The sequence below is a fragment of the Pseudophryne corroboree genome, chromosome 7 (genome assembly GCF_028390025.1).
Source record: "Pseudophryne corroboree isolate aPseCor3 chromosome 7, aPseCor3.hap2, whole genome shotgun sequence".
NCBI classification, from domain to species: Eukaryota; Metazoa; Chordata; class Amphibia; order Anura; family Myobatrachidae; genus Pseudophryne; species Pseudophryne corroboree.
Window position 1 is genome coordinate 18834174 of NC_086450.1, and position 16942 is coordinate 18851115.

Genomic DNA, 16942 nt, shown 5'->3' on the forward strand with positions numbered 1-16942 from the left:
TATTATTTCATAGTTGCAGCACAGCTTGTGACCCAGTACTAAATGCGCAGCGTTGCTGACATATGCTGTACATCGCAGCTTTTCATCAGAGACTTTCATGTGTTAGTTCTGTACTATAGAAAGAAGAAAGAGCTAACACTACAGACAATAAAGCAGCATAAAAGAACTATAAATTCACCCTACTAGACAGATTAAATCCTCTTTTGTTCTGTGAATGCAAAACAAGCACGAGATTTGCTGAATATAAACCCAGCCGCGACCGCGCCCAACACTCAGAGCTTACACACAGCCACAGAGAGCCTGGCGGCAAAATGGGAAAGGTAAATCATTCCATACAAACCATATCACAGAAACATAATACACACAAAGTAATTACAATGAATATCTCATCACTGCTCACCACCGCATTATTTACAAAAAGTCAACAATGTCTCCTGATTTAAGATCTGCTCCTATCCAATACTCTTCTAGATCATCTTCTACGAGGACAGGGACTTCCAGGGCCGCTCCTACGAGTGCAGCTCCGACTGTTCCGACCTGCACTCTTACTTCAGCCGCTGCAACTCCATCAAAGTAGAAAGTGGACCATGGATGGTCTATGAGCACCCTCATTTCAGGGGCTACCAGTACTTCCTCAAACGAGGAGAATATCCTGACTGCCAGCACTGGCTGGGGTACAATGACTCCATCCGCTCATGCCGTGTCATCCCCGAGGTGAGTCCTAAAATAAACAGAACACTTCAAAAAAGTAGCAATAAGTTGAACAGTCCTGGACCCTATAAGACACTTCCTAATCCTAAGCGCTCAGATTCATTATTTTAGATGTTGTCTGAATGGTAGACAGTCTGAATTCACTGATACAAAGATAGGAAGAGAGAGGATCTGTAACGCGTTGTGAAGGGGTCATATCAAATGACGTCATTTATGAAGGCAATAGAGGTATTTGCCCCTGGGAACCAGGTGTGTGTGTGTGTGTGTGTGTGTGTGTGTGGGTGTGCTAGAAGGGGTGAGGGCCCCAGTACATCACAGCCTGTATGGGAGGGGGCTACAGTAGCAGGGGCACTGAGATGAGGGATCGTGCATTCTGTGTGATGGTAAGGATGTAAATGAGGAGAGCAGAAGGAGAACTAGTGATGGGAGGTGGTGGTGGGGAAGTGGGGTTTGCAGGAAAAGATATAGGGGTCTATTTACTAAATCTTGGAGTGGACGGAGATAAAGTAGCAGCCAATCAGCTCCTAACTGCCATGTCAGGCTGTGTTTGAAAAATGACAGTTAGGAGCTGGTTGGTTGGTGCTTTACCTCTGTCCACTTTATCTCTCTCCAAGGCTTAGTAAATAGACCCCTTAGTAGAGTTGGACTTTGAAATAAAGATGACGCCATCTTCATCTTGGCCTTTAATAGGAGTAACTGAGCCAGGGCAGTCGGACTTAATCCCCTGCTGTATTGGGGTATGGGTCGTTTGGTCGACTCAATTTAGGTCGACAGTCATTAGGCCAACCACTGAAGGTCGGCATGCATTAGGTCGACAGGGACACTAGGTTGACATGGTCATTAGGGCAACATGTTCTTTGTCGACAGGTGAAAAGGTCGACATGGGTTTTTGGACTGTTTATGGTGTAGTTTTCTTCGTAAAGTGACGGGGAACCCCAATTAGTGCACCGTGTCCCCTCGCATGGCTCGCCTCACTCGCCATGCTTCAGGCAGGTTACCATTCCCAATTGTAGTCCACGTGGATCGTAAAGTATGAAAAAGTCCAAAAATTAAAAAAAAAATTGAAAAACTCATGTTGACCTTTTGACCTGTCGACCTAGTACATGTTGACCTAATGACTGTCGACCTAAATTGTGTCACCTTAACGACCGTATCCCCTGATGTATTGTTCTCTCTGTATTGTATTGCAATTGAGAACAATAGATGAAAGGATTATGCTAATAAACCTTGGTGCACCTAGGTGCAGCAGAAAAGCCAAGATAAACGTGGCTCCATCTGTAGTGCAACATTCTGCATATTGGTGGTCATTCCGAGTTGATCACTAGCTGCGTTTGTTCGCAGCGCAGCGATCAGGCTAAAAAACTGCACTTCTGCGCATGAGTATGCGGCGCAATGCACACGCGTAATGTGCGGGCACAACGAAAGATGCAGTGTTGCACAGGGTCTAGCGATGCATTTCAGTCGCGCTGCTGGCCGCAGAGTGATTGACAGGAAGAGGGCGTTTCTGGATGGCAACTGACCGTTTTTAGGGAGTGTTTAAAAAAATGCAGGCGTGCCAGGGAAAACGCAGGCGTGGCTGGGCGAACGCTGGGCGGGTGTGTGACATCAAATCTGGAACTGAATAATCTGAAGTGATCGCAAGCGCTGAGTAGGTTTTGAGCTACTCTAAAACTGCACAAAAAAGTTTGCCGCCGCTCTGCGATCCTTTCGTTCGCACTTCTGCTAAGCTAAAATACACTCCCAGTGGGCGGCGGCATAGCGTTTGCACGGCTGCTAAAAACTGCTAGCAAGCGACCAACTCGGAATGACCCCCATTGTGCTAGAGAGTAACCTGTGGAGTATTACTGGACGCTGTAAATAGTGATCACTCTGCACATTAGAATCTGTGTTTTCATACTTGCGTTAATGCTTTGACCATGCCTCTCTACAGCCAGAAGAAGAGGGACGGTGGAAACTAGCATCACATCGCACTGTGGTTTGTGTTTCAGCAGGTTACATAGACTTGCCCCTTTGATGGTGGCAGTTCTTCTCTGAGTCTTGTTCTCGTTATTGCTGTGCAGAACTGTTGTATTGTACAGTAATAATGTAGTGTTTGTTATTGCAACTTTGTCATGTTATTTTTATCCTTCTGTTATTTGTCATTATAGCACAGGGGCACATACAGGGTAAAGGCGTACGAGAGAGAAGATTACAAGGGTCAGCTTATGGAAATTACCGATGACTGTCCCAATCTTCATGACCAGTTCCGGTACAAGGACATCCAGTCCTGCAATGTGTTTGAAGGACACTGGATCTTTTATGAAGAGCCCAACTACAGGGGGCGCCAGTACTACCTGAGGCCCGGAGAGTACCGGAGGTTCAGCGACTGGGGGGCTGTAAGCAGCAGGATTGGATCCCTGAGACGTGCAATGGACTTTTACTAAAGTATATAGAATATGAGTATTTCATTGAATAAAAGCTTTCAAACAGTATACTGTATCTATATATATTTATATAATAATTTATTTTAAAGAGATGGTATCGATTTTTCCTGGCTAGGCCCATAGACAGTAAAATGACTTCACGTGACTACCATAATAAGCAGAATAATCTGGCAAAATGTACTAAAGGGGAGTAAAAGGACGTGGGTCCAGGAAAAAGCTGTGCAGAAAATAATGAGCAGCATCCAAATTAATATTCATTATGGCACGAATGATATACATAATGTTGATTATTCAGGTTTGTTAGCAAACCAAAAAAGTTAGCATTTGGGCCTAGAAAAAGGCCTGGAAAGCACAGTGTCATTCTTTGCAGATGATACTAAACTGTGTAAGGTAATTAGTTCAGAATTGGATGTGGAGTCCTTGCAGAATGATCTATCTAAACTTGAACTCTGGGCGTATAAATGGAAAATGAGGTTCAATACAGACAAATGCAAGGTTATGCATTTTGGGACTAAAAACAAACTTGCATCCTACATATTAAATGGGGAACGCCTAGGGGAAACAGAGTTGGAAAAAGATTTGGGGGTATTCATTGATAATAGGCTTAATAACCGTACACAATGTCAAAACGCAGTAAAGAAGGCAAGTAAGGTGCTAGCGTGCATAAAAAGGGGAATTGAGACAAGGGACTCGGATGTAATCATGCCGCTGTATAAGGCATTGGTACGTCCGCACCTGGAATATTGTGTTCAGTTTTTGGCACCATTGTATAAAAAAGATATCGGTGAACTCGAAAGTGTTCAAAAGCGAGCTACTAAATTTATTAAAGGCCTAGAAGGACTGGACTATAAGGAAAGACTTACTAGGCTGATTATGTGTACACTAGAAAAGAGGCGCCTTAGAGGAGATATTATTAATATCTTCAAATATGTAAAGGGACATCACAAAGAGTTATCAGAGGAATTATTTATTTAAAGAACACAGTTTAGGACACGTGGGCACTCGCTGCGACTGGAGGAGAGAAAGTTCCGAACGCAACGGAGGAAAGGGTTCTTCACTGTTAGGGCAATCAGGATGTGGAATTCCCTGCCAGGGAAGGTGGTAATGGCGGACTCTGTAATTGGATTTAAAAAAGGAATGGATAAATTTCTGAATGAAAAAGCTATCCAAGGTTATAATACTTAAAATATCAACGTGGTTAATCCGGGGGTAACATGAGTTATAGTAGCTAACTAGTCATAAAACATTATTCAGCAAGTATGTAGAATTATCACTACTTAAAACAGGTTGAACACGATGGGCAATTTGCCTCTATTCAACCTCAAATACAATATTACTATGTTACACCCATGTCACTCCAATAACACGCCCATACTACGTTACATCTGCGTGTGATTAGCCAACCCCCTGTAACCACACAGTAACGCCCAACACATGTCTAATACACTTCTTGGTGCGTGTGTCTGACTCTGTATTGCAACTCTGTACGAACACCATTGCGGTGCATGCATGCACGGTACAACTCAGACGCAAGCGCAGATGAAAAACATTGTACAAAATAAAATAAAACACATTGGCCACTACAGGAAAAAATACACACATTGGCCCTCACAGGAAAACACTAAAACAAATTGGCCCCCACCGTGAAAAAAAAATGCAATGTGTAATATAGCTTTTGATATTACAATTTGTTTCATATTTCCACTGCTGACAAGTGACACCAAGTTATTTTGTAATTATTGTCTGTAACATCTATATATTCATTTATTTATTAACATTTATGTAGCGCCAGCATATTCATTTTGTACTTTCTTTAAAAGTTGGACAGGGGCAGATTGGGAACTGAAAGTCGCCCTGGAAAAATTTGTAAAAGTGACTTCACATGGGTTGCACCAGAGATATACTGTGTAACCATGGCGGCAGCACAAGATGTATACCTTGTAACTAGTGATGAGCGGATTCGGTTTTACTCGGTTTTACTCGGTTTTACTCGGTTCTCAAAACGGCATCTTATTGGCTCAGGGATGTCACGTGTTTTGGATAGCCAATAAGATGCCGTTTTGAGAACCGAGTAAAACCGAGTAAAACCGAACCTCGCTCATCACTACTTGTAACCATGGCGGCAGCACCACCCCTCACATGTCAGCAAACAGAAAAGGCCCCGCATGCACACCGGCCCACCTGGGGTCTTCGGGTTGAGTCCTATGGCCTGATTCGAATGCACAATCATGAAACTGATCCCTAGAGGATGAGGTGGGCCCTCGGGCAGTGGGGCCCACTGGGTTTTCCCCACTCATAACAGGCCATTTTAAACCAAAGTTGCTTAATTCTTGGGTCAAAGGAGAACGGTGACTCATGCTGGACCTCCGTCAAACAGCGCTTAACCCATTCCAACTGTTATTGGGTCTGAATGCCTAGTGTAAAATACAGTGGCAAGTCCTCTCATGACCATTAAATTATGGAGACCAGTTGTATTGTCAAATATACAATCTGAGCCTTGAAACACAATATCCCTATTAAACACAAAGATTTGTCATGGTGGCAGTTACGCAGTGCAGAATACTTAGGGGGATATTTATCAAAGGTTGGGGAGAGATAAAATGGGAAGAGAAAAAAGGACTAACAGGTCAACTTTTGGTCATTTTTCAAACACAGCCTGTAATATGATGCTAGAAGCTGATTGGTTGGAACTTTACCTCTCTCCACACAGGGACGGTGCTAGGGTGTTCAGCGCCCTCCTGCAAACTATCATTTTGCACCCTCATAACTAAAAAAGGGACAATACACCCCAAAAAAGGGGTATTGTCTCACAAGGAAGGGGTGTTGCCACACAGTAGTACCTCCACTTCAAATTAGAGATGAGTGGGTTCGGTTTTACTCTGATTTACTCGAATCTCAAAACAGCATCTTATTGGCTCACGGATGTCACGTGTTTTGGATAGCCAATAAGAAAAATCTGGAAAACCGAACTTTAACTGAGTAAATCCGAACCCGCTCATCTCTAATTCAAATAGTAGTGTCCCTTACACACAATTTGCCACACAGTAGTGACCCTTATACAAGTTACACTACACAGTAGTACCCATAACACACTACGCCCACAGTAGTGCCCCTTATACAAGTTACGCTTCACAGTAGTACCCATTACACACCACACCCACAGTAGTGCCCCTTATACAAGTTACACTACACAGTAGTACCCATAACACACTACGCCCACAGTAGTGACCCTTATACAAGTTACGCTACACAGTAGTACCCATTACACACCACACCCACAGTAGTGCCTCTTACACAAGTTACGCTACACAGTAGTACCCATAACACACTACGCCCACAGTAGTGACCCTTATACAAGTTACGCTACACAGTAGTACCCATTACACACCACACCCACAGTAGTGCCTCTTAAACAAGTTACACTACACGGTAGTACCCATTACACACCACACCCACAGTAGTGCCTCTTATACAAGTTACGCTACATGGTAGTACCCATTACACACCACACCCACAGTAGTGCCTCTTATACAAGTTACGCTACACAGTAGTACCCATTACATACCACACCCACAGTAGTGCCACTTAAATAAGTTACACTACACGGTAGTACCACTTATACATAATGCAGTATAGGCTCCTGGACAAAGCATTGCACAGGGGCCACTACCCTACTGGCATCATCTGTGATATCCGGGAGTGTTTGAGGCACTGGAAAAATGCAGGATTTGCATGGAGGATGTATTCACACAATTAGTTAATGTGTAGGCATATTTTCTAATGAAAAAAACAAAACAATGAGAGCCTCTTGGTTCCTATTTCAGCTGTTTGGGGGATATGCACGCTACTTCCATGGAACCCTGTTTTGCATATGGTATTGGAGAAGGGCACCGCAGTTGCTTGACACACCTAAAGTGCCAATTGTTTACTCTCTCTCTCTCTCTCTATATATATATATATATATACATATAAATCTTTTCATATGATACATATAATATTATAATTATTGTCAAAACCTGAGCCAAGAGGAGAAAGTGAAAGAGGCATGGGGAGAAAGAGAGAGAGACTGAGGCACAGGGAGAGAGGCATGGGGAGAAAGAGAGAGAGAGACATAGTGAGAGAGAGAGAGAGAGAGAGAGAGAGAGAGAGAGAGAGAGAGAGAGAGAAACATTGGGAGAGAGAGAAAAATACATGGGGAGAGAGATGGAAATACGGAGAGAGAGACATGGGGGGAGAAAGAGAGAGAGGGAGGAATATATAGAAAGAGAGAGAGAGAGAGAGAGAGAGAGAGAGGGCTCTTTAAGCTGCCGGTGCCCGCGCCTGTCAAACACTTGGCAGGTGCAGGCTGCAGCAGCCGGCAGCAAAAGTATTGTGCACTGTGACGAGCGGGGGGAAGGGTGGGTGGTACATCAGTAAAGAGGCAGAGAGGGGGACCCGCCCTGCTCTTCATGCTGCCGGTGCCACCTACACACTACACACGCTACACACACATACTGTACATACACTTTCTTTCTCTTACTCTTGCTATCCACTTACTGACGGCTGGCTGGCTCGCAGGCAGGATCTGTAGCCTGGTCCAGTATAGTTCCGCACCTCCTTAGGTCCTGTGTAGCTCCGCCCCCTTAGCACCACATAGCCCCCCCCCCTTTTTCAGTCAAACACTGCCACTGCCACAGGGAAGGGTGGAGGAGGTGGCTACAAGCTGCCAGCGCTGCACAGCAGACGGCAGCAGCTGCACAGGAGGCAGGCGCAGCAGCATGGAGATCGCCTCTCCGGTCCGGAGCCTCCCTGATTTGCATCTCTTTGCTGAGCGGGCCGGGCCTGTCTCCACATTATCTCTCCTCAAGCTCTGATAAATCTCCCCCATAATGTAACAGTAACCAGCATACAATTACATAGAGGCTGACGCAGAGTGAGTCCTATACCAGTTTGTAAGTAAGTAATATCACTCAGAATAGAGGTTGTACACCTATGTGCTTAAGTAGATTAGCAGGAATCAGGCCCTTACACAAACCTGTGCCTGGAGAGGTGGAGAGGAACGGGGAAGGAGCAAATGTAGGATGAATATAGTAAGGACTCGTTCTTGTAATTACCAATAGATACAGACCAGAACAGAGACGAATACACACCTAAGTCGTCAGTGGCGGATCTTGCCACGGGCAAGCAGTACTTTTGCCCGGGGCGCCGCCTTCCGGAGGGCGCCGGCACCATCCGGAGGGCGCCGCACCCTGGCAAGATCCGCCACTGTGCCCCCCGTTGTGCCCGCCGCTGGTCCCCCGCTTTGAAGGGAACCAGACGCTACGCGTCTAGTTTCCCTTCATGGAGAGGACCTGTGCTGTGCGGTGCGCGATGACCACACAGCATAGTGGCACAGACACTAGGGGTCATAATTGACCTCTAGTGTCTATGCTGTGCTATGGGAGAGACGTAATGACGTCTCTCCCATAGATCCGAGGACTGGAGAAGAGCGGCGCCGGCGGAGGAGGAGGTCTGGAATCAGGAGCGGGGATTGTAAGTATACTTTTATTTTATTTTTATTTTTCTTCCAGCTGCGCTACAGGTGCACAAATGGGGGCGTAACTGACCACGCCCCCATATGAAGCCACGCCCCTATTTTTGCCCGGGGCGCCACAAGGGCAAGAACCGGCCCTGTAAGTCGTATATATGGGGTCAATCCGAATTGATCACAGCCAGCAACTTTTTGCTGCTGCTGCGATCAACTAATGCCCGCCTATGGGGGAGTGTATTTTAGCATAGCAGGGCTGCGATCACTTGTGCAGCCTTGCTATTCTTAAAATTTTTCCTGCAAACCAAGACCAGTCCTGCAGCTACTTACCCAGTGCAACGGATCCAGCGATGAAGGTCCCGGTCCTGACGTCAGACATCCACTCTCCGTTCGCCTGGACACGCCTGCGTTCTTCTTACCACTCCCCAAAAACGGCCTCCAACGGTGAGTATCCGCCCCGGACCGCCTCTCCGCTGTCAATCTTCTTTCCGTCCAGCGCTGCATATTTTCTTCACACTAGGCGCTCCGTTGCCTGGCGACATCCGTTGCTGGCAACGCATGCGTGCACAATTCGCACGCTGCACATGCGCAGTTCTGACCCATTTGCACCACAGCAAACAACTGCTGCGTGCGAACGTGTCAGAATGACCCCCATTATGCAGGTGTCTGAGGTCAGGTAAAAATAAATGATGAAGTAGTTGTTGTTGGTTGGCAGTATTATCAAACTGCTTGTGATTGGCTGGTTGGGAATGCACTAAGGATAGCGAATAGTTGAGCAGATGTATTAAGCCCGGAGAAGGAAGAAAGAAGTGATAAGTGCAAGGTGATGGGTGGTCTTCAGGTTGTCGACTGTCGGGATCCTGGCGCACAGTAAACGGGCGCCGGAATCACGACAGCTGGCATACCGACAGATTTTCTCCCTCGTGGGGGTCCACAACCCCCGTGGAGGGAGAATAAATAGCTTGGCGCGCCACCGTGCCCGCAAGGGGCTCATTTGCGCTCGCCATGCTGTTGGTATGCCGGCGGTTGGGCTCCCGGCGCCGGTATGCTGGTCGCCGGGAGCCCGGCCGCCGGCTTACCATACTACACCCCAAGGTGATAATGTACCAGCCAGTCAGCTCCTGTCAATTTTCCAACCAGTAATGATTGGCTGGTGCGTTATCACCTTGCGCTTATCACTGGTTTATCACTTCTCCAGGCTTAGTACATCTGCCCCAGTATGCGGATATCAACTGCCACCAGGCAGCTTATCGTAGCACATGTCCAAGTGTCAACTACCATCGAACAGTCCATGCAGATGCTGCACTTGTGCTGCTTCCTTACAGAGGACCTCAGACAACTGCCAAATACAGACTTACAGAGAACTCTGGTCATGCGCACTCAGTTATTTACAAGACTGAGGGTTCTATGTACTAAATCTTGGACAGAGATAAAGTAGCAGCCAATCAGCTCCTAACTGCCATGTTACAGGCTGTGTTTGAAAAATGACAGGAGCTGGTTGGTTGGTTGGTAGGTACTTTAACTCTGTCCACTTTGAGGGTCATTCCGAGTTGATTGCTTGCTGCCAATTTTCGCAGCGCAGCGATCAGGTAATAAAATGGCAAAACTGTGCATGCGTATGCGCCGCAATGTGCACGTGTGTCGTGCGGGCACAAAGAGCATCGCTGCTGTGCACTGGATCTAGCAAAGTTTCCATTCACACAGCCTATCGCAAGGAGATTGACAGGAAGAGGGTGTTTATGGATGTCAACTGACGTCTGGGAGTGCTTGGGAAAACGCAGGCGTGTCCAGGGTATCTGACATCAATTCCGGGACCTTCGTCGCTGCAATCATCGCACAGAAGAAGTAACTACAGGGCTGGTCTTGTTTTGCACAAAGTATTTTTGCAGAGCTCGGCTGCACAGGCGTTCGCACACTTGCAAAGCGAAAATACACTCTCCCGTGGGCGGCGACTATGCTTTTACTGCTGGTAAAAGTAGCTAGCGAGTGATCAACTCGGAATGAGGGCCTTTATCTCTTTCCAAGTCTTATTGCATAGACCCCTATATTCTAGTGGTACTGTGCCTATTGTGGTTTTCAAAGTCATTTGCCAATCAGAACGTCTGCAGTAACCATTTTTCAGGTCTTCTACTTTATCTGGAGGATACTAGTCTCCTAATTGGTCCTTGTGTAATGTATCAATATGTCAGCGTACCTGGAGTCTCGCGTTTGTCCAGGTGTGGCCTGTCTGATCGTCCAGTTCTCCCTTGTCACGACACCTGCCGAAATCTGCGTAGAACACCTCTATGGAATTTGGGCAGAAGGACGGAGTTACCCCAGTATGGACAACACCACAAAGTGCACAAGGACCACTACATGGGACACGGTAACAAAGATTTATTGCAGAAAAGGGCAGTCACCGTTTAAAGTAACTTGTGTTGCTGGCTAGTAAACCTAGTATATTTCAGAAAGGCACACTACTTTTTATCACATATCATTTGCATGGTGAACATAAACATCACATATCATTTGCATGATGAACATAAACATATCCCGACATGGACATAAGCGTGTTTCAACACAGTAGTGCTTAACCTGTTATTTGGATAGGTTATTTTCCTGAGTTATTCAAACGGTATACCAACAGGCCACTAGATGGCCCTATGAGCTTCAATAAAGTGCATTACTAGCCCTGTACAAAATCCTGGGTAACTCAGGTCTGAGTCCACACAGTAAAGTCACTGAAGAAACATATGCCTGCCTTCCAACTTGCTGGCATGGCAATTACTGTATATTACAGACAGTAAATTTTGTGGTTCTCAGGGACGGCCACGAGTGGTAGTTCAGAGTGCGGACAGTTTGGGCCACCTGGAATGTATGCAACAGTTCAGAATGTCAGGCTGTGAACACCCCCCCCCCCCCCCCCCCGTTATGACTTGGTAAGAGGACAGGGATAGACACAACTTTTCTAGGCTTGGAGTCTGTTGTAGCTTAAAACACTGTCTCTGTCTGGGAATATGGGGGTAAGCAAAGTTGGGGTGCAGGATAGGGGTTTTCTCCGCTAACAGAATTCCTGGTGCTGCAGAGAGTATGGTATTAGGGAGGTACAGCGTCTATTAGGTGGCAAGGAACAGCAGGCGAGGCACAAATGGCACACTGTTACTGAGGCACCATTTCACAGGAGAGCTGGGATGGGGAATGCATAGGTTGGACAACTGTCTGTGGGGAAGTGCCTGTGGGCTGTCAGTGCTCTTCTCCACTCCTTGGGGCTGGCACTGCTCTGTGCTTCTTTCACAGCTCCCCCTCTCCTGGGCACACACACACAGCTCTCCCCTACTCGGCTGCCTTGTGGCCGTGGCAACTTCCCATCTCCACTGCCCAGCGCTCACCAGCACCCTCTGGTCCTCTCTCTCTCCCTGTGGGCAGCAGCCGTCTGTCACTCTCCGGCTTCTCCCTGATGACTCTAGGCACCAACCCCGCCTGTTCCTCAGCCCGTTCAGTCTGGCCAATCGCTGGGGTCTGCCACTTTCCGCTCTTTGGGACCCGTCCTTCCATTCCCTGGGTCCTAGTGCCCCCTCCGTGATTCTCCTGACGGCCTGTGTTGTCTAGCACCAGGCCGGCCTATTAACTCCTGCAATTGCGGTGGTTGCAATCACACAGAGAGGGGCTCACAGCATCACAGCAGAATATCACACTTGCATCCTAGTATTTGTTGGAGATGTATGCTATATATGGACTGTATTATTGCTATCCACTTGTCGTACAGGAAGTAGGGTTGGCCGTTGAGCACTAATGGTAGGGTTGGCCACCAACCATCAATGGTTACAACCATTGGTTGTTAATGGCAACATTAGATAGTTTTACTGTTGATGGCGGAGAACCAATTGGTTGCTACAGAGCTCCTGATGGTCCCTCTCCACAGTTGGTTCTCCAGGGCATAGAGCTTATCTCCCCCCCCTCCCAAAGCACCCTTACAGCTTCTCCTCCAGGTACTGTTTGGCCCACTTGCCAGTGAGTGAAAGAGCAGAACTACCATTGATGGTCCCCGTTGCATAGTTTGAGATCATCGATTGTCACTTGCAATTTATGGTAACAATCGATGGTGATCACTGGATGGCCACCCCTAACAGGAAGTGTTTGTTATACAGGAAGTGTTTGCTACACAGGAAATGCTCTGCAGCTAGTCCATTAACATTTGCTACAATGCTGCTAACTTTACTACTAACATCACAACATTCCTCATACAACCTGCAACAATTATGGGATCTGCTTGAATTGAATTACTGTTTGTAGCAATATTTCAGCTACTTTATGCTGCTGGCGTTATAATAGGATCCTCATCGTAGTCTTTATACATATTTTACTGATATATCAATATTGGAGCTTATCATATATTTCTGATTTATTACTGAAGCCTTCTTTTTTCTACATGCAACAAAGTAATACATTTTTAGATAATAAAATAATAATTTATTTATCATTTTATTTATAATTCTATACACAATTTTATTGTTTATGTGAGACATGGGGGGAGGAATCATTGATGTCTAATCTTCCAGACAGCTCTGCTGGGAGACATCTGACTGCTGCAGTCTGACATCTTATACACAATATATAATCTGATGATATATAGAACAAATTCCTTGGATAATAGAATTATTCCAGAAGGACATTGCAGACACACGGGAATACAGTGTGTGGTTTTTAACAATCGCTTCCTATTCGTTACACAACCTCCACTTGTTGTTTTTGATATTTCACAGTTGTAGGCCGTGTAATATAATAAAAACAAAAGTTACATTTTAATTGTGTATAGTTACCTTACGTGCATCACTACAAGACCAATTTTGTCTCCTTATAGTATGCTCTAATATATAGGCAACATGGTGGTCATTCCGAGTTGATCGCTAGCTGCAGTTGTTCGCAGCACAGCGATGAGGCAAAAAAAGGCACTTCGGCACATGCGTATGCGGTGCAATGTGCACGCACGTCGTACTATTGCAACGAATGATGTAGTTTCACACAGGGTTTAGCGAAGCTTTTCAGTCGCACTGCTGGCCGCAGAGTGATTGACATGAAGTGGGCATTTCTGGGTGTCAACTGACCGTTTCCAGGGAGTGTTCAGAAAAACGCAGGTGTGCCAGGAAAAACGCAGGCGTGGCTGGGTGAACGCAGGGCGTGTTTGTGATGTCAAAACAGGAACTGAACAGTCTGAAGTGATCGCAAGCGCTGAGTAAGTTTTGAGCTATTCTAAAACTTCACAAAAAAACTTTGTAGCCGCTCTGCGATCCTTTCGTTCGCACTTCTGCTAAACTAAAATACACACACAGTGTGTATGAAGTCATTGCAAGCGCTGAGAAGGTCTGAAGCTACTCTGAAACTGCACAAAATTATCTTGTAGCCGCTTTGCGATCCTTTCATTCGCACTTCTGCTAAGCTAAAATACACTTACTCCCAGTGGGAGGCAGCTTAGCGTTTGCACGCCTGCTAAAAACTGCTAGCGAGCGATCAACTCGCAATGACCACCCATGTTGTGCGGCTTACGTGAAATATGTGACATACAGCATTTACAGTGTGAACTTGGATGCAGAATGTGCAAACTACATACAGTAGGCAGTAGCAGCACCCCCAGACATGATTTAATTTCCAGAGTTTCCTTATTGGCTCTAGAATTCAGAATTAGTACTAGTGCAGTAGTTTTTCTCCCATTTGCACCGTCCCTTGGGCCTGATCGCTGTTGTGCGAATTTGCATAGTGGGTGATTATTGAATGACTGCGCATGCATGTGCACCGCAATGCGCAAGCGTGACACCAAACAGCGACAGAATGGTGCAAAAAAATGTCGATCACTAAGCGAACGCAAGGTGATTGACAGGTGGCAGACATTTGTAGGTGGTAAGTGGGCGTTTTCTGGGAGTGTCAGGAATAATGTGGGCATTCCCAAGTGTTTTCAGGGACGGTGTGTGTGACGTCAGCCTGATTCTGTTGCACTGTAGGAGTAAGTCCTGGGCTACGCAAAGACTGCACAGACTGGGAACATCATTCGATGGTGAGTGAGTTGCGAACGGATTTGCAGCTTTCCGCTGTCTGGCAAAGTTTTCACACGGTGTACACATGCATTCTCACACTTGCACGGGGTGGGTTTTCACTCTCTATGGGTGACGGCTATCTGATCGTAGACTTCTGCAAATTTGCATAGGAGCGATCAGGTCTGAATTAGGCTCCTTATTCAGCTAGTCTGGCAGCTTATCCAGTCACCACTGAAAGGTGGTCATTCCGAGTTGTTCGCTCGCAAGCTGCTTTTAGCAGCATTGCACACGCTAAGCCGCCGCCTACTAGGAGTGAATCTTAGCTTATCAAATTTGCGAACGAAAGATTTGCAATATTGCGAAAAGACTTCTCTGTGCAGTTTCTGAGTAGCTCGAGACTTACTCTTCCACTGCGATCAGTAGAGATGAGCGGGTTCGGTTTCTTTGAATCCGAACCCGCACGAACTTCACTTTTTTTTCCACGGGTCCGAGCGACTCGGATCTTCCCGCCTTGCTCGGTTAACCCGAGCGCGCCCGAACGTCATCATGACGCTGTCGGATTCTCGCGAGGCTCGGATTCTATCGCGAGACTCGGATTCTATATAAGGAGCCGCGCGTCGCCGCCATTTTCACTCGTGCATTGAGATTGATAGGGAGAGGACGTGTCTGGCGTCCTCTCCATTAGAATAGAGATAGATAGATTAGATAGAGAGAGATTGTGCAGAGTCGCAGACAGAGTTAGTTTACCACAGTCAGTGACCAGTGCAGTTGCTAGTTAACTTTTATTTAATATAATATATCCGTTCACTTCTCTCTGCTATATCCGTTCTCTCAACTTCTCTGCCTGAAAAAAAAAACGATACACAGCACAGTCAGTCACACAGTGTGACTCAGTCTGTGTGCACTCAGCTCAGCCCAGTGTGCTGCACAGTCATCAATGTATAAATTAAAAGCTTATAATTAATTGTGGGGGAGACTGGGGAGCACTGCAGGTTGTTAGCAGGAGCCAGGAGTACAATTATATTAATTAACAGTGCACACTTTTGCTGCAGGAGTGGTGACCAGTGCCTGACCACCAGTATAGTATTGTTGTATACTACTAATATCTCTTTAAATATCAACCAGTCTATATTAGCAGCAGACACAGTACAGTGCGGTAGTTCACGGCTGTGGCTACCTCTGTGTCGGCACACGGCAGGCAGTCCGTCCGACCAGAATTGTATTATTTATTATTATATACCTACCACCTAACCGTGGTTTTTTTTTCATTCTTTATACCGTCATAGTGTCATCCTAATTGTTACGAGTATACTACTATCTCTTTATCAACCAGTGTACAGTGCGGTAGTTCACGGCTGTGGCTACCTCTGTGTCGGCACACGGCAGGCAGTCCGTCCGACCAGAATTGTATTATTTATTATTATATACCTACCACCTAACCGTGGTTTTTTTTTCATTCTTTATACCGTCATAGTGTCATCCTAATTGTTACGAGTATACTACTATCTCTTTATCAACCAGTGTACAGTGCGGTAGTTCACGGCTGTGGCTACCTCTGTGTCGGCACACGGCAGGCAGTCCGTCCGACCAGAATTGTATTATTTATTATTATATACCTACCACCTAACCGTGGTTTTTTTTTCATTCTTTATACCGTCGTCATAGTGTCATACTAGTTGTTACGAGTATACTACTATCTCTTTATCAACCAGTGTACAGTGCGGTAGTTCACGGCTGTGGCTACCTCTGTGTCGGCAGTCGGCAGGCAGTCCGTCCATCCATAATTGTATTATTATTATAATATATACCACCTAACCGTGGTTTTTTTTTCATTCTTTATACCGTCATAGTGTCATACTAGTTGTTACGAGTATACTACTATCTCTTTATCAACCAGTGTACAGTGCGGTAGTTCACGGCTGTGGCTACCTCTGTGTCGGCAGTCGGCAGGCAGTCCGTCCATCCATAATTGTATTATTATTATAATATATACCACCTAACTGTGGTTTTTTTTGCATTCTTTATACCGTCGTCATAGTGTCATACTAGTTGTTACGAGTATACTACTATCTCTTTATCAACCAGTGTACAGTGCGGTAGTTCACGGCTGTGGCTACCTCTGTGTCGGCAGTCGGCAGGCAGTCCGTCCATCCATAATTGTATTATTATTATAATATATACCACCTAACCGTGGTTTTTTTTTCATTCTTTATACCGTCGTCATAGTGTCATACTAGTTGTTACGAGTATACTACTATCTCTTTATCAACCAGTGTACAGTGCGGTAGTTCACG

General features: G+C 45.9%; 1 protein-coding gene across 1 annotated transcript; it reads left to right on the top strand.

The window, feature by feature from the left end:
• The first annotated feature begins 284 nt into the window (after positions 1-284).
• LOC134943274 (gamma-crystallin 1-like) lies at positions 285-3134 on the top strand. The gene is made up of 3 exons (XM_063932213.1): positions 285-320; positions 472-714; positions 2859-3134. Exons 1-3 carry the CDS (start codon positions 312-314, stop codon positions 3132-3134), a joined length of 528 nt encoding a protein of 175 aa, XP_063788283.1. The 5' UTR covers positions 285-311.
• Positions 3135-16942: the final 13808 nt, after the last annotated feature.

Coding starts and splice junctions, on each gene's coding strand:
- LOC134943274 (XM_063932213.1), top strand. Junction 715..2,858: donor CATGCCGTGTCATCCCCGAG/GTGAGTCCTAAA, acceptor TTGTCATTATAG/CACAGGGGCACATACAGGGT.